General features: G+C 34.0%; 1 protein-coding gene across 11 annotated transcripts in view; it reads right to left on the bottom strand.

The window, feature by feature from the left end:
* The window catches only part of RELCH (RAB11 binding and LisH domain, coiled-coil and HEAT repeat containing), a 109,995-nt gene that overhangs the window by 45,751 nt on the left and 48,131 nt on the right, over nt 1-16,113 (bottom strand). For all 11 annotated transcript variants that reach the window (XM_048218491.2, XM_048218492.2, XM_048218490.2 and 8 more), the window contains 5 exons: nt 14,019-14,131; nt 9,688-9,778; nt 6,700-6,771; nt 1,959-2,099; nt 1,333-1,497 (listed from right to left, as the gene is read on the bottom strand). In XM_048218491.2, coding sequence (XP_048074448.1) covers nt 1,333-1,497; nt 1,959-2,099; nt 6,700-6,771; nt 9,688-9,778; nt 14,019-14,131 — 582 coding nt within the window. The remainder of the gene's footprint in view (nt 1-1,332; nt 1,498-1,958; nt 2,100-6,699; nt 6,772-9,687; nt 9,779-14,018; nt 14,132-16,113) is intronic.

Below are 16,113 nucleotides of genomic sequence, written 5' to 3' on the forward strand. Positions count from 1 at the left end.
AAATAATTCAACGCACAGATGAAATGTAGGAGAAAAAATTTCAAGAGGAAACAAAAGAAAGAAATAACAGAAAGAAAAAAAGAGTAAAAGGATCGGTATGGTACACAGAAACCAAATGTTAAAGTAGAAAATAGAATTATTGGAGACAAAAAAGTGTTTACTGCTATTCAAATCCACTTGAGATGTCATTACTATATTATAAAATAATTGTGTCAGAGATACCAGATACATGAGTTACATACTATCAGCTTCTAAATTAGTTAATCTCTTCATGGAAGAATTACTACCTATGCAGAATACTGCAGATATGTTTAACAGCAAAATGGAATTAACCATGTTTTGAAATGGAACAAGAAAAATAAAGGTATGGATAATTTTCAGGTAGAAGGAATGCAAACATTAAAAAAAATACTTTAAAAAATTTCTAGGTTTCATAAAAAGGAGTACTTTGGTCTAGCTGTCTATTTATAATTTTTTTTAATACCCATTTTTAAATTTATAGAAAAAACAGCCCAATTTTTAAAATTAAATACATGTGGATACATATAAGACTGTCTACAGAGTAGTTACTATGCAAGAGTCTTGTAGATTCTTTAAAATTTGGGGATAGAACGGGTAAGAGTTTGGTATCGGTGATCCATACCCATCATTTGACAGCTGTAAAACCCTGGGCAGGTTCCCTAAATGCTCAGTTTCCACCCCAAAACCAAAATACAATTTAAAGAGTTATAAGAATGAAATAATATGTTTTATTTATAAGGTATCTACCCTAATGCACATAATAGGCATTAAATGTTAGTTTTCCTTCTAGACCCTAAAAGGGACCTTTAGTACAAAAATTAAATCAGTAAGTTACTATCTTTTTTTCAACTTTTCTTCATTTCTTTTACCTGGGGGGAAAAATTCATTTTAAGAAGTGAGGAAATGAACTACTGCAGTGAAGTAAACACAGTTAAAGCATTCTGACATTGTGTAAGTAAGAAAGCTTTAGAGACTAATATTTAGTTATCTCTGCATTCCAGGAACTGGAGCTGATATGTTACCAAAAATCTTTAAATCTTCAGAAGAGACAAGGTAGAGCTAGCTTTCTGAATAGTGTACAAGTGAGCTCCACAAAGGTGCTACTTCATGCCCTTTCTCATCTGGCTTTACCAAAGCAGAACTTCCTCAAATCTCTCTTGGCTCCAGTCTAATAAAAATCTTTAACTGGGAAATTATTAGAATGTTCAGCTAAGTGGTACTTTCTGTCTTTGCTCCCCAACGTTCTTCCAAGATGACTTAGAACACACCTTTTACATTTCTATAAACTGTATACATAAAGAAAGTATTTACCCTGAGAAGTTTTTCTATCTTGCTCAGCAATGTAGGTATAAGATGAGACTGTAAATTTCCAAGTTCTGTAGTCCAGGCAGCATAGGCCGGTAAAAATACTTGATGTGTTGCACTAACTACTCTTTCTGAGGGATCACCCAAGGCTGACAGCAACAATTCAAAACCCTGCCAAAAACAAACAGGTAAAATTTAGATTTTTAAAAGAATAAACTTCAAAACAAAACAAAACAAAACCCTCAATGAAAAGCAGTAAGTATACACTGCAGTACACTTAGAAAACATTTTAAGCAAGAAAGCAAGCCATCCATAATCCTATCCTTCCCATTTTCTTTAAAGAAAATGTCATGTATCCATCGATGTGGAAACCAAAGAGAAAAGGTGGTTAACAGGGCATGCTTTTTGCCAATTTCCTGCCATAAAACTATGGCAGAGATTGTAAATGAATCCTGCACTCTTTCTTCTGAATTGAAGAAGTAAAACCAGGCAGCCAACTGCAACTGGTTAAAGCTGACATACGTGCCATCCCTACTACAGATTACTGGGTAGCTGAATCAGAGATCTGGAATATCAACTTATTTGGAATATAATTATAATGGAGTAAATGGGGTTCATTCTGAAACACATACCTGTTGATATTTGTCTGGATCATCAATGTATCCCATAATGATACCGAGGCTTTTGATCACAGCTTCTCTTACTAAATCTGCCTTATCTTCCATTAACATTTGTTGCAACATTGAGAGAACCAAGGAGCTACGTATTTCTTTCTGAAAATAAACAAAAACATGTTTTTACTATTTATTTTACACTAGCAGCAGAAAAAGCATAGAAAATAATACGACAGACAACTTCATATTCAAAATCCAGATTAAATATATTCACATTTTGCTGTTTAAGTCTTCATTTTTCAAAGACATAAGACATTACAGACATAGCTTGTCTGACTCTCTCCACCCTCTCCCCCTTCCTCCACCCTCCCTCTCTAAAGATAACATCTATCTTGAATTTGGTATTAATCATCTTCCAGCATGTTTTTCTGTCTACTAAATATGTGCAAATCCTTCAAATCCTACAGCACATAGTAGCAAGCACTTTTGGCAAATCAACAAAGTCAACACTGCTTATAAATGGACAATGACTCTTCTACCAATACCTGTTTTTAACTCAGAGAAGAGCTTTCAGAGTTTTAGTAACAGGAGAGATTACAAACATTGCTCCATTAATCAAAAACATTTGTCTGGGGGAGGAGTGTGGAAACATTCTAAATCCTGGTGTTCCTATTTTTTGATGAACTGATAAAAAACAGGATGATAAAATATAAGAGCAAACTTTAAAAATACTTAAAAGGGAACTGCACTGCTATTCTCAGATGCTACTCTTTAATATTATGTCAACCACTGTTGTCTCTTAATTTCACACAATTTTTTTGTTGTTAAAGAATGTTTTAGCCTAATTAATAGCTGAAGGTAAAATAAAGAGCTATCATTATGCAAATTCTTGCCCTTATTTCCCTTCTCTGGACCATTATAATAATTTGATCAGTTTATAAAATTCTTCAAAACTAAACTTGTTTAGGTCCTTTTCACATCCAATGGTTGGAATACCATAAAGATAGAGGACGTGACCATTTTCATAAATTTACAATGTGATTTTAGTATGCAGAGCAAGGTCTAACAGTCGTCTTTAAATGACATAGTTTTTGCTTTTCCTAGAAACAAAAATATATGTAATTTTACCAAATTTTGGTCATATTAGGTTGGTGAATATATCTTTTAGGACAGCCTTGTTTACTTATCCTTTAGGAAAAAACTGCCCAAAAAACTGCCTTGAAGATCTTAAAAGGGCTTCTGGATTGGTATCAGCCTCGGCAGCAGGATGGAGATAAACTTCATCTGGGTATTTGCTTCACATTGGTCTGGGCTGAGGTCAACAGCAGCAGTTTCAGTATGCCACAGGGAACCCACAGAACAAGTCAGGAGGCATTACTCCATTTAAGCCATGATCACGCTGAGATTTTACTGTTAGCAACTGTGGTGGGATATAAGGCAAGTGAAGATCCGTGGAGAAAACATTAAGTCTATTATTAATACTGCTTAACATTCTAAAATCGGGGCACTGTAGAATAGCTTATTTATCCCCTTTGTGCACGTGATATTCATCTCTGCTTGGAACAGTAAATACAGGGATACTCAAAACTGATTCACATTTATCTATCTATATGATTTATCCCAAAAATAAGATACCACTTTTCTCCTATAAGATAGGAAAATATTAAAAAGGATTTTATTCCTGGCGAAGGTATGGGAAAACAGGAACTCCTATGTATTGATGATAGGAGTATAAATCCATGCTATCTTGGTTGGGGCCAATTTAACACTGTCAAAATAAAAAAATGCAAATGCTGAAAGAAGCAAAATGTGGAGGCTTTATAGCATGAGAAATTTAAAAATACACAGATACTCACACAAGAACCTACCAATAGTGCTTACTGTCAGGGATACAGAATATTATATACAGTATGATTAATTTTGGGTAAGAAAAATTCAAATATAAAAATGCAAACTGGTATATGCATAAGTTTTTATTTTCTCCAAGAACTGATTAAAAACTATTAACAGTAGATGGATATCTTTGGAGGGAATGACTAGATAGGCCAGAGAAGCAAAGTCTTTGATTTTCATTTTGTTCTTTTCTTTTTTTTCTTTTTAAAGATTTTATTTATTTATTTATTTATTTATTTATTTATTTGACGCAGAGACAGCCAGTGAGAGAGAGACAAACAGGCGGATTGGGAAAGGAAGAAGCAGGCTCCCAGCACAGGAGCCTGATGTGGGGTTTGATCCCAGAATGCCGGGATCACGCCCTGAGCCAAAGGCAGACGCTTAATGACTGAGCCACCCAGGTGCCCCCATTTTGTTCTTTTCTATGCTGTATGAAAATTTATTTTTAACAAACTTAAAAAGAAATATTATTACTGGAAGTGAAACTATGGACAGTCTTTTTTTCTTTATATTTTTCTGAAATAAAAAAATAATAAATTTTACTTTTAAAAAAGACAGAACTAAGTCATCTTGGTTTCTCATGCTTCACCAAAGAATATGAGGTTAACAGGTAAATGTAACATAAATAGCTCATGCATTATACAATTCCATTTTTTTATATACTTTTTAATAACAATCTTACAAAAATGACCACTTAAGGCAAGGGCCAGCAAACTTTCTGTGAAAGGCCAGAGGGTATATACTTTTGGCTTTGGGGGTTATGAGGTCTCTGTTGCTACTACTCAATTCTGCTGTTACAGTGTAAAAGCAGACACAGACAATACATAAACAAATGGGTATGGTTGTGTTCCAATAAAATTTCATTTACAAAAACAGGCTATGGACTAGATTTGGTCTCTCAGCTGTAGTTTGTCAAGTCCTCCTTTAAACTAAGGTTGCTTAAATTAAAATAACTGTGATGTCACCTCATTCCTCTACCCCATCTAAGTCTGGACCTATGGGAAGATACCTAAAAGAACGTAACAGTCCAGGGGTCCTCATCTTTTTGGTCGAAGGATTCCTTTAGTTATTTAAAAATGAATGAGCATTGCAAACAACTTTTATTTAGGTGGGTAATATCTACTGACATTTATCATATTAGAAACTAAACTGAGAAATTTAAAACCAACAATAAAATCATTCAAGGTTAGTAACATGTATAACATTTTAATGAAAATAACTTTATTAAACAAAAAAAATTAGTGAGAAGAACGGTGCTTTAAATTTTGTTGCAAATCACTTTAATGTCTGACTTAAAAGCAGACAGGTAGATTTTCTTACCTGCTCTGCATTCGATTGTTACCATATACTATTTCAGTTGAAGTTTTTAACAAAATCTGGCCCCACAGAGACATGTAATTGAAAAGGGGAGTATTTTAATAGTCTTTTCTGATAAGAATAGATATTTTAATTCTACACTAAAACTGGACAAGTGGTAGTTTCTTAAAGGTTAGATGCAATGTAGAATCTGAAACTATGATACGGCTCCTTGCTAATAAACTCTAAACTCTGGCATATTAAATTCCACTGCTTGGGGAGCCTGGGTGGCTCAGTGGGTTGAGTGTCTGCCTTTGGCTCGGGTCATGATCCAAGAGATCAAGCCCCACATTGGGCTCCCTGCTCAGCAGGGAGTCTGCTTCTCCCTCTGCCTACCGCTCCCCCTGATTGTCCCCCCCGCCTCATCAAATAAATAAATGAAATCTTCAAAAAAAAAAAAAAAATTCCACTGGTCTATCCTGGACTTTGCCTCTATTTTTACCCATGTGTGATTTTGAGCAGTCAGCATTGGTCATTTGGGAAACACTGTACCAGACTTACTCAGATGCTCTTCAATATTGACAGGTTTTATTATGATCTCAAAAAAATCACATTTGTTAATATCACCACTGATCTCAGAAATGTGTCTACATATTTAGAAACTGTGAAAACAACAGTGGCAGATAATAAATTTTCCAAAATTCTTGTTCTCACTTAAAAGTCCCAATTTTATCATTGGCAATAAATGCCATCTACTTGTTTTTCCTTGAAGTGACAGGCTCATTTCACTCACTTTCATAAAAATTTTTGCTGAATACCCATTTCTGAATAACCAGAGCTTGTGTGTTGGTGGTTGGTCAAGTAAAATCAGTATCTCATGAAAAAAGGCAGCTAGTTCAATTCACAACTCAAGCTATTTGAAATGCTTTTCCTGAAATAGCCATTATACCTCAGGATACCTCAGTAAAAGGGACTGATATTAGTATTTTCCATTTTGTCACACAAAATATTAAAAAGACACATACTCAAGGGTCAAAATTTAGTAGAATTAATAACTTCATTGATTCATCAAGCTTATTTTTAAGTGAAACTGGCTTCTTCTAAGTGCATGGCAGTGAAGAATACATCATTATCAGTATATTTGGGGGTCGCTGCCTTGATCAGGGCTAATGCACTGGCATTGTTGCCCATTATAGCTTTTGCACCAATAATGTAAATGTAAACACAGAGAAAAAGAAGAAAAATGTTTTAATATTATGAAAATATTATGGACCTCATGGACCTCTTTGAAAGTATCTCAAAGACTCTCCCAGGGTCCTCGAACCACAAACTTTGAGAACTGGTGATAATTTAATATATTTAAGGCTCATGCAAAATGGTTAATATACCCATCTGTCTGCAATGCCATATTATATCAATGTGAGCCTTATCTTTTTAGCCCATATTCTTCCTTAATTAGGATAGCATGCCCTGGGAGAATTTGAATTAAAATGTATAAGTTACTTGAAAAAAGGTTTCTCTATTATTATAAAGGAAAAAAAAGTTTTTAAGAAAAAATGACAATTCTTACAGGAAGGTAAGGTGCCAACGCTCCACAGGATTCTGCCACAAGTAGTCGTCTTTCTGGGTATTTGTGGTTAATCTAGAGTAAAAAATAAACAAATCAAGCATAAACAACATAACCTCCTTTCCTCCAACAGAGAATTACTTCTCATAATAAATCCTGTTAAGAATGCAATAAAGCATCTTTTTTTTTTTTCCCACTTCTGGGAATCCCTGCGTGCCTATAACTGGATCAGGAATAAGGGAATCAGAGAGAGCCTAAAAAATGAGGTCACAGGGGTTATCTGTTAAAGAAAAAAGCAAAGATGAAAATGTGGAAAGGTGTCTAGAGATGGTGGGCTTACCTACAACTAGGCTTTCCTTAGGATGTCAGAAGCACCTTTCTCCAGCCCTACCAACATTAGTTTATTTTTAAATTGGAAAAACTCAGCTTCTGGATATTATAGATAATGGCTTATAGTATGTGCCAGGAATGATTTATCAGTTCTCTTTTTAAACTAAGGGATTAGGAAGTTAATCAATGATTTAACCAGAACCCTTGACTAGTGATATGATTCTGTTTTTAAAGTAAGCAGACTTCAACCATTCCTGTTTATATATGCAAGATGATGGGGTTTTGCTGTTGTGATGACTACACTGAACCATAACAAAAAATAACACACAAAAAAAGACACATACTGGGTTTTGTTCCTATATGTCTTCTTCATAGAATATAAATCTTTCCTTGGCTGGAAAAGAAGTATATCTGTTCTCACAATCCCATATGAAAAGGTGACATAATTCATTAATGTATTGGGTGCCTAAAATTAAGAAAGGAAATTACATAGCAATCTACTGGGCAACAAACTGGAGGTAGTTGGCTAGATAGACCCCTGATATCCACGTTCATTCAGGTATAGAAGAGGTGGTGGTAAAGATGTTTATAACTAACATCTGTAAACTAAATTTTCCAGAAATAGTAACCTCAAAGCAGAATGGTTTGAATGTCAAAGTATGTTATACGTAAACTTTCATTTTGCTTTTCTTTAGTCTAGCTCAATGAGCCTTAAAATTAAATGCACATACAAAAATCAGTTGTATTTCTCTATATTGCAACAAATGCGAAATAAAGTTAAGCAAATTCTATTTACAACAGTATCAAAAAGAATAAAATATTTAGGAATAAATTAAACCAAAAAAAGTGCAAAAATTATATTCTGAAAACAACAAAACATTGTTGAAAGAAAATTTTAAAAAACTAAATAGATGGAAAGACAGCCTAAATTCATGGGTTAGATGGCTCACTATTGTTGGGATGGTGAGATATTCTCCACACTGATCTATAGATACAATGCAATCCTTACGAAAATTCCAGATGACTTATTTGCAGAAATTGGTAAGTTCATCCTAAAATTCACATGGAAATTCAAGGGACCCAGAATAGCCAAAACAAACTTGAAGTAAGAGAACAAAGTTCAAAGGGTTGGAGTCTCTTTTGGGGGTGATAAAACTGTTCTAAAATTGATTGTGGTGGGGGCACCTGGGTGGTGCAGTTGGTTAAGCAGCTGCCTTCAGCTCAGGTCATGATCCCTGGGTCCTGGGATCCAGCCCCTCGTCAGGCTCCCTGTTCAGCGGAAGCCTGCTTCTCTCTCTGTCCCTCTACTGTTTATGCTCTTTCTGTCGCTCTCTCTCTCTCTCTCTCAAATAAATAAAATCTTAAAAAAAAAAAAACAAAAACTGATTGTGGTGATGGTTGTACAGCTCTGTGGATATACTAAAAAACACTAAATTGTACACTTTAAATGGGTGTATAGTATCTAAGTATCTCAATAAAGCTTAACAAGAAAAAAAGGGAATGGAAAAAACTGTTAGAAATTATATGTACCTATGAATAACTGTACAAAATTGTAAATTTAAAATTGTATATGCTGTTTTCAAGTTTGAGTTTCAAAGATTAGAGCCTCACCCTAAATTGGTATGACTATAATCCAGATGACATAAGGGACTATCAGAGACAAGAGAACCACATATAATGTTCAGTTTAAATATTTAATCTAGATATAACTCCACTAAATTTTAAAGAGAAAAATAAATACTCAAAGAAATTAGGAATAGAATTCTAAAGGACCACATGCTTTAGTGATATTCCAGAGACCACTATTGTTTAAGAATAAGTGACTACGCTATTATAAATAAGGCCATGAAATCTGTCTTTATAAGTAAGAAATCCATCTTTTTTTTAAAAGATGGATAAGTAAGCCACTTAATGACCTAAACATCAAATCTAGAAAGTCAATGACTGTGAGTTCTCCACAGGACTGGAATATTAAAATTCAATATAAAACCAAAAGGATTGTGAGAAAATGGGTGAGTTGGATTGTAATTACAAAAACCTCCTACATCAACGGTTTACACTTTATATTCTGTACATATTTCCAATATATACAAATATATAATACATATATTATTTCTATTATACCCGGCCCCACCCCCCAAACAAACATGGCCTCACTCTCCCTTGAACCCACCTCAGGGCTTTTATATTTACAGTAACTCACTTCATTCAGATCCTTGCCTAAACATCTCTTTCTCAGATTCCTGCTCTGACCACCCTTTTTAAAATAGCATTTGCCATCACTCTCTAATCTTATCCTGCTTTATTTTTCTTCATAATTTATAATAATACAAGACATGTCATTTATTTGTTTATTCTTATCTCCCCACTAAAAGGTCTTTGTCTTTTGTTCACCACTGTATGTATTTTGTTCATTACTGTATGTAATGACTGCAGCAGTACCTGGCACTGAAACTAGTGTTTCTTAACTATTTGTTGGAAGAGTGAAGAAAGCAAAGCGACCCAGAGCATTAAGTGCCGATAAATCACTGTGCTGGACTATAGAAACAGGAGCATAATTTAGATGCCACATATCTCCTATTGGCATTGAAAACAGAAAATACGAACACTTTTAATAAATTAGAATATAATAGTTAGGGGAAACCCAATATAGTTATGTACCTGTTCCCAACATTGTGGTAAAAGTTCAGCCTCTACACGTGTTGGTCCAACATGACGTGCAAATGCCACACAACCCGTCAGTATCATCTGCCTGAAAAATAATATAAACTATTAAACACTTGTACTTGCATTAGAAAGCACAACTTTCTAAGGGTTAAAAAGAGCCAGCTCTGTAATTTATACAACATACGTTTTTGTACAATCAAATTAGACTTTTCCAACAATGGATTAGGCTGCCATCAAAAGAATGAGTCAGTTCTTTAAGACTCCTTCCTCCAGCTGTGGCAACACCATTTGTGAGATATTGTGAAGGGATTCTCTACTGGTGTGAAGCTTAATCTCATAACCTCCTAAATTAACTTCCCATACATGCATTCTGAGATAATACGTCTAATTCTTTAGCTTCTACTGAATTTTGTGAAGGGATTCTCTACTGGTGTGAAGCTTAATCTCATAACCTCCTAAATTAACTTCCCATACATGCATTCTGAGATAATACGTCTAATTCTTTAGCTTCTACTGAATTTCAGTTTCTAGACACTAAAACAGCCAGTGATTATTCCCTCCAGTGTTTCTATAATTTAAAACTATGGTATCACATTAGTAAAATGATATTTCTTAAATCAGAATTTTATACACAAGATAAATGTGGTAGGCAGCTTCTGACATGGCTCCCAATGTTGTCCATCTCCTGACATTCATGCTGTTGTGTAATTCTGTATCCTTAAGTGTAGACTGGACCTAATGATTTGCTTCCAATGAACAGAATAATGGCTAAAATGATGGGATGTCACTTCTGAGATTGGGTTACAGAGGTCTGTGATGTCTATCTTTGGGACCTTCTCTACTGCCTTCTCAGCTGGCATGCTTTGATGAAGTATGTGGCCATGCTGGTGAGGCTCATGTGGCAAGGAACTTAAGGAAACTCTAGCCAAAAGCCAGTAAGAAACTGAGACCCTTATTTCACAAACCCAGGAAAAACTGAATCCTGCCAACGATCAACTATTTGAGTAAGCTCAGAAGCAAATCCTTTCAAATTGAGCCTTGACAGGACCACAGCCTCAGCCAACACCTTGATTAGAGCCTTATAAGAGACCCTGAAGCAGAGGACCCAGACTGAGTGACTCACATAAACTGTAATATAAAAATAAGTGTTATTTTAAACCGCACTTTCTTTTGGGGTAATTTGTTACAGAACAGTATATAAATAATATAATAACTTCACTTGAATTAATAGATTTGAAACTTAAGAGAGTATAAAATTTTAAATATGATTTTTCACTCTTTAGAATGAAGTTCCATTTTAAATGATTTTAAAATGCAGAATTCTAAATTTTTCCTCTTTTATCTAGTTCAAAACAGATGATGGGAAAAAAAGTATGTTTTCAATACATGTTTTAAAGTAGACAGCTTCTAGGAAAAAATTAGAATGTTTAATTCATAGTAATGTTTAATTCATAGTAATTATAAAAACAGCACTTTAAGCCCAGGCATTACTCATTGCTACCCTCAAAATAAGTCAATTTAACTTAAACTGCAAAATGACCTTAAATTTCTATTTAGTTTAGCCAATTAAGCTTCATTGTATACTGCAGCTTATTCTCACTTAACAACTTTGTATTTTTATCTATCTGATTCCCCTTTATATGTATAGTATTATTTTTTACGCCTATTTTTCAACTTTCCCTTTGCTTTTGTATTTCCTTCTACTATAGAAAGGCAACTTAAGTGAGTAAAAGAAAATGGGAAAAGAAATTCCAAGATTTCCAGACAGCATTTTAGCTGCCTATTCCCCAATGAAAATTTCCTAATAGCTGAACATTGTTTTTTCCTCACTAGTATCTTAAAATAACGAGAAGGCATACACATTGGTTCCACAAATGTTGGACTTGTGTAATAAATGAACTTAGGTAAAATGTAGGCATTTCACACTTGGGAGAAGTATACACTTATACGAAAACTTCATGTGAAATAACTTTAAATCATGAGCCACCATCTACATACTAAAGATGTACAAACTTGTTGAAAAAATGTTAGGCTCCTCAAGGCAAACTTCTTAGCCAGCAGACTTAATCTTAAAAAGTATGACAGTTTTGAAATACAGGTTGAGAACAGAAAAGAGATTATTAACAGCACTGGAAACAGTCTCCTGTTATGGTAAAAATTAATGTTCCCTTGGGCGCCTGGGTGGCTTAGTCGGTTAAGGGTCCAACTATTGATTTCAGCCCACGTCATGATCTCACAGTGGTGAGATTGAGCCCCGTGTTGGGCTCCATGCTCAGCAGGGAGTCTGCTTGAGATTCTTTCTCTTTCCCTCTCCCTCCACCCTTCCCCCCACTCACACACTCTCTCTTTCTCTCTAAAGTAAATAAATAAATTTTTTTAAAAAATTATTCCTACTTGTAGAAAATCACAGGACAGGGAATGTTTGACTAGTATTTGATGCAGGTAGAAATAAGGTGTCAATTATGGTTGTTAGCAAAGAACTGGCAAAAAGCACCAACACTAAGCATAAAATTAAGTTTTTCTTAGGATACAAAGAAGACTGAGATTTATTAAGTAAGGAAAAGTAACAACTAGTTATATGACAAATATATTATGCTAACTTAAACAATTTGCTTTGTTAATTTGTTATTCACATTATACATAGTGAGTCAACTTATTAGTACATTTTAATAAGTACTTGTATATCTGAAAGGTGAAAAATTTAAATGTGAACATGAGTGTTGAATTCCTGACATATCTCAACCTGAAGTAAGGCTAATAGGTACTTTTGGCCACCAGGTGGCAGCTATTAGCTTTACATGTGGAGTCTATGAAAACAGGCTAGAGATCTAGAGGTTTTTGCTTTGTAAATTTACAAATAACAATGTAATCAATGGTATTTAATTATAATTAAGTTATGAATGTAAGGAATGGTATTTTTATCTTATTTTATTTAAATTCAATTAATTAACATATAGTGTATCATTAATTTCAGATGTACTTCAGTTATTCATTAGTTGCATATTAAACCCAGTGCTCATTATATTACATGCCCTTAATGCCCATCACCCAGTTACCCCATCCCTCCCGACCCTCCCCCCTCCAGTAGCCCTCATTTTGTTTCCTAGAGTTAGTAGTTTGGAAATAGTATTTTCAATGCAAAAATAAAATATTAATTCTCCTACACAGCACCATCAAATTGTTCTAGAAAATTTTCAGTTTGCAATGAATAGTGATTTAATTTGCCTTCTTTCTATTTCACTAGTATGTGAGGACTGCTGGTGTAGATTCATCTTGACTGGATCCTGAAAGGACATGTTTCTCTGCTTGCCCAGGTATATTTTGGTAAGAAGGGGAAAGAGATATATACTCATAAGGTTTTAAAGTCTATATGACTGTTTTTATTCCCAGAGTTGAGAAATGCTTTGTATTTAAAAGTTTGAGCTTTACTTATTCTATGGTTCACTCTTACGATTTTCCAGTATTTTCAGATGAGGTAAAAATTTTGAAATCGTGAAACAAGTATTGAATATATAAACTTACCTAATCATAAAGCGCAATACTACTGTTTTGTAAAAGCATAAGCAAAGTTTTTTTCAGTAAAATAGAAAATTATAACATAGAAAAACATTTCAACTGCCCAATTTTATCCATCCAGCGCTTAGTTTACCTACTGACCCACAAGGATATTTTGTTCATGTTCACACCTGCACAGCTTCGCTTAAAAGTTTCATCTTTATTTAAAGGTTTTACTTTCTGAGGTAGACATCACTGTTACTTGACCAAAACCTATTCCCCATTCTTCTGGAAAGTCATCCTGATGAGTGTCCCTTCACCACCCTCAGATATAACTCATTTCTCCACTCAGGTATCATTAGTTGTATTTGAGTCACAACCAACAAAAACAAAATACTGTATCCCTCTAGCCACATAGTAATTGGTTTACAAATAGCCCAGTGATGCAGAAATTCATATATTAAATATTTTACTTTTATAGAGCCTAACTGTTAAGAAGCCATGATATATCTAGTTCATCTGTGGGAAAAGGGGGAATATTTAGCAATTCTTAAGAAATCAAAAGTGAAAGATAAAGGCAAAGAAATATTTGAATTAGAAGTCTAAAGGTAACTAATATAGAAGTATACAAATACAACATGAGTAACTGGAGTAACAACAATGGAAACATTGCAGAGCTTTGTGAATGGGGCCAATGTTTCCTCTGCTTATTAAACTAAATACTGGGACAGAAAGAAGGCAGTCAGATTAAAATGCTAACTGTGATGCCAAATTAGTAAAATTAATAAATCAACATTATATTTATTTCCCAAAGAAGTAGTCATACCTACCTTTGCTCATCATCTGGCCTCTTGATCAAATTGAAAAGTATATGGAGAAGCTGATCTCTTTCTTTAGGCTCAGGATGAAGGCATGCTGTACACAATATGAGGGGGATCAACTCCTGAAGAAATATGAAGGTGGAAAAATTCAAAGTAAAAATGCGTTGCAGAATATTAATTTTTCCCCCCAGAGTATTCTTAAATGGATATTTAAAATGAAATAAACCTCAAGATACAAAAGAACAAATTCTAATTTTGTAAAATAAGTCATTCAAGAGAAAACGCTGAAACATATATTTATGTGTTGGTTGTACAGAAGGTGTGAATCATAAGGTAATAAAGTTACCAAAGATTTAACTAACCTTATTTCCTTATCCAGTCCTTTCTAACGGTCTACTAGTTTTTGCACTAAATAACATTCTACCTCACCATAAGCTGACACAGTAATTTTAATTTTGAAAATGTTTAAAAAAAAACTTGCAGAAGCTAACTATATTCTAAAATTTAGAAGGCTAACAGAAAAATCAAGACAACTCATCCCACTTCCACAAGTACAATATCATCTGTCTTAATTAAGATGATCTGTAATTAATAATTTTGTACCCTTCCCACCTAATCCCATGACTAATTAAAAAGAAGACCATTTCCATAGGTATTGAATGTTCTCAGCACTGCTATAGAGTATTAGTAGAAATGTTTTATGTTCAAATGGAAATTTTTAATAATCTTCTTTGTTGCATATTCAACATACAGAGGTAAATTCAATGTTCTGTAGGAAAGTAATAGCAAAAGTTTATTTCTCTTTTCCAAAGAAGTATGTAAACCAAAGTTGCTTCACATTTCAAATAAACTAAGACAAAATCTAAAATATATTCAAAAGATAGTAATGTTTTTCATTTTGGAATAGATTTTCAAATCTAATGAGAATAAAAGTCCAAAAGTGATAAATATTTTTGGAGGAAAACTTTCTAAACTGTAAAAATAACATTTTACAGTTATTGTAAAGAAATCAGTATGATGTATTTAGAACAGAATGATTACTTCCACCATTCTTTTTCCCAGCTATCCTCCTTCCTACCAAAAAGTGCTAGTAGATTTAAAACATGAACTGATGGGGGGGGGGGGGCGGTGCGGGGTGATTCAGTGGGTTAAACGTCTGCCTTTGGCTCAGGTCATGATTCCGGGGTCCTGTAACGGAGCCCAGCATCAAGCTCCCTGCTCAGCAGGGAGTTAGCTTCTCCCTCTCTCTCTGCCCCTCCACCCCACTTGTGTTCTCTCTCAAATAAATAAAATCTTTAAAAAAATTTAAAATGAACTGATCACTATCTAATAATGCATGATACCCTGTAGAAAAGTCTACACTGTAGAAGTATCTTCCCATTTTGAAGATGCTCTCTTAGAAAAGGATGATACAATTTTTAGCAGAGTTGAGACTACAGCTTAGAGGAATGACTACAGGTCCCTTTCCATTATTTCTAAAGTCTTTATGTATTATTTTAAAATTATAATTACCTGGTATAAATCTTAAACTGAAGGTACAAGGATATAGATAAGAGCTAAGAATAAATCTGATAGTAAAAACAAATTTAAAACATTCATTCTCTCATCTTTGTATTTGGACATCTCTGTAGGTTTTAAATTAGAGAGCAAATGAAAAGCAGAAGTAATAAAAAGTAATCAGGGAAAATAATTTTGTACTGGGAATGGAAGACAAAGTATAGATTCTATATTGTTAAGTAATGTTTTTACCAGAGATTTAATATGATGCTTGATGGATTAGTCTTGACTTTGTAGGAGAAAAATAAACAACCTTTTATGAAATACCAGAGTAGGTGATCATTAATAACAGGGACTATCCTAATCCTTAGAGGATTCCATTTAGACTACCTAAGAGCCAATGATACTCATGAGAGGACTGAGACATTGCATCAGCATATCCCACTGAGAGGAGAACCTTAAAGATGAAAAGGCAGTTATTCTAAAAGACACTAACAAAAGGAGAAAAAATTTTAATGCATGAAAATCAAGAAAGACTCTAAATATTTTATTCGTATTTTCCCCTCATGTCAGATCCTTCCTTCTTGAGTTTTCTTGCTTCCTACTC

Source organism: Ursus arctos, unplaced genomic scaffold (assembly GCF_023065955.2).
Source record: "Ursus arctos isolate Adak ecotype North America unplaced genomic scaffold, UrsArc2.0 scaffold_17, whole genome shotgun sequence".
In the NCBI taxonomy this organism is placed as follows: Eukaryota; Metazoa; Chordata; class Mammalia; order Carnivora; family Ursidae; genus Ursus; species Ursus arctos.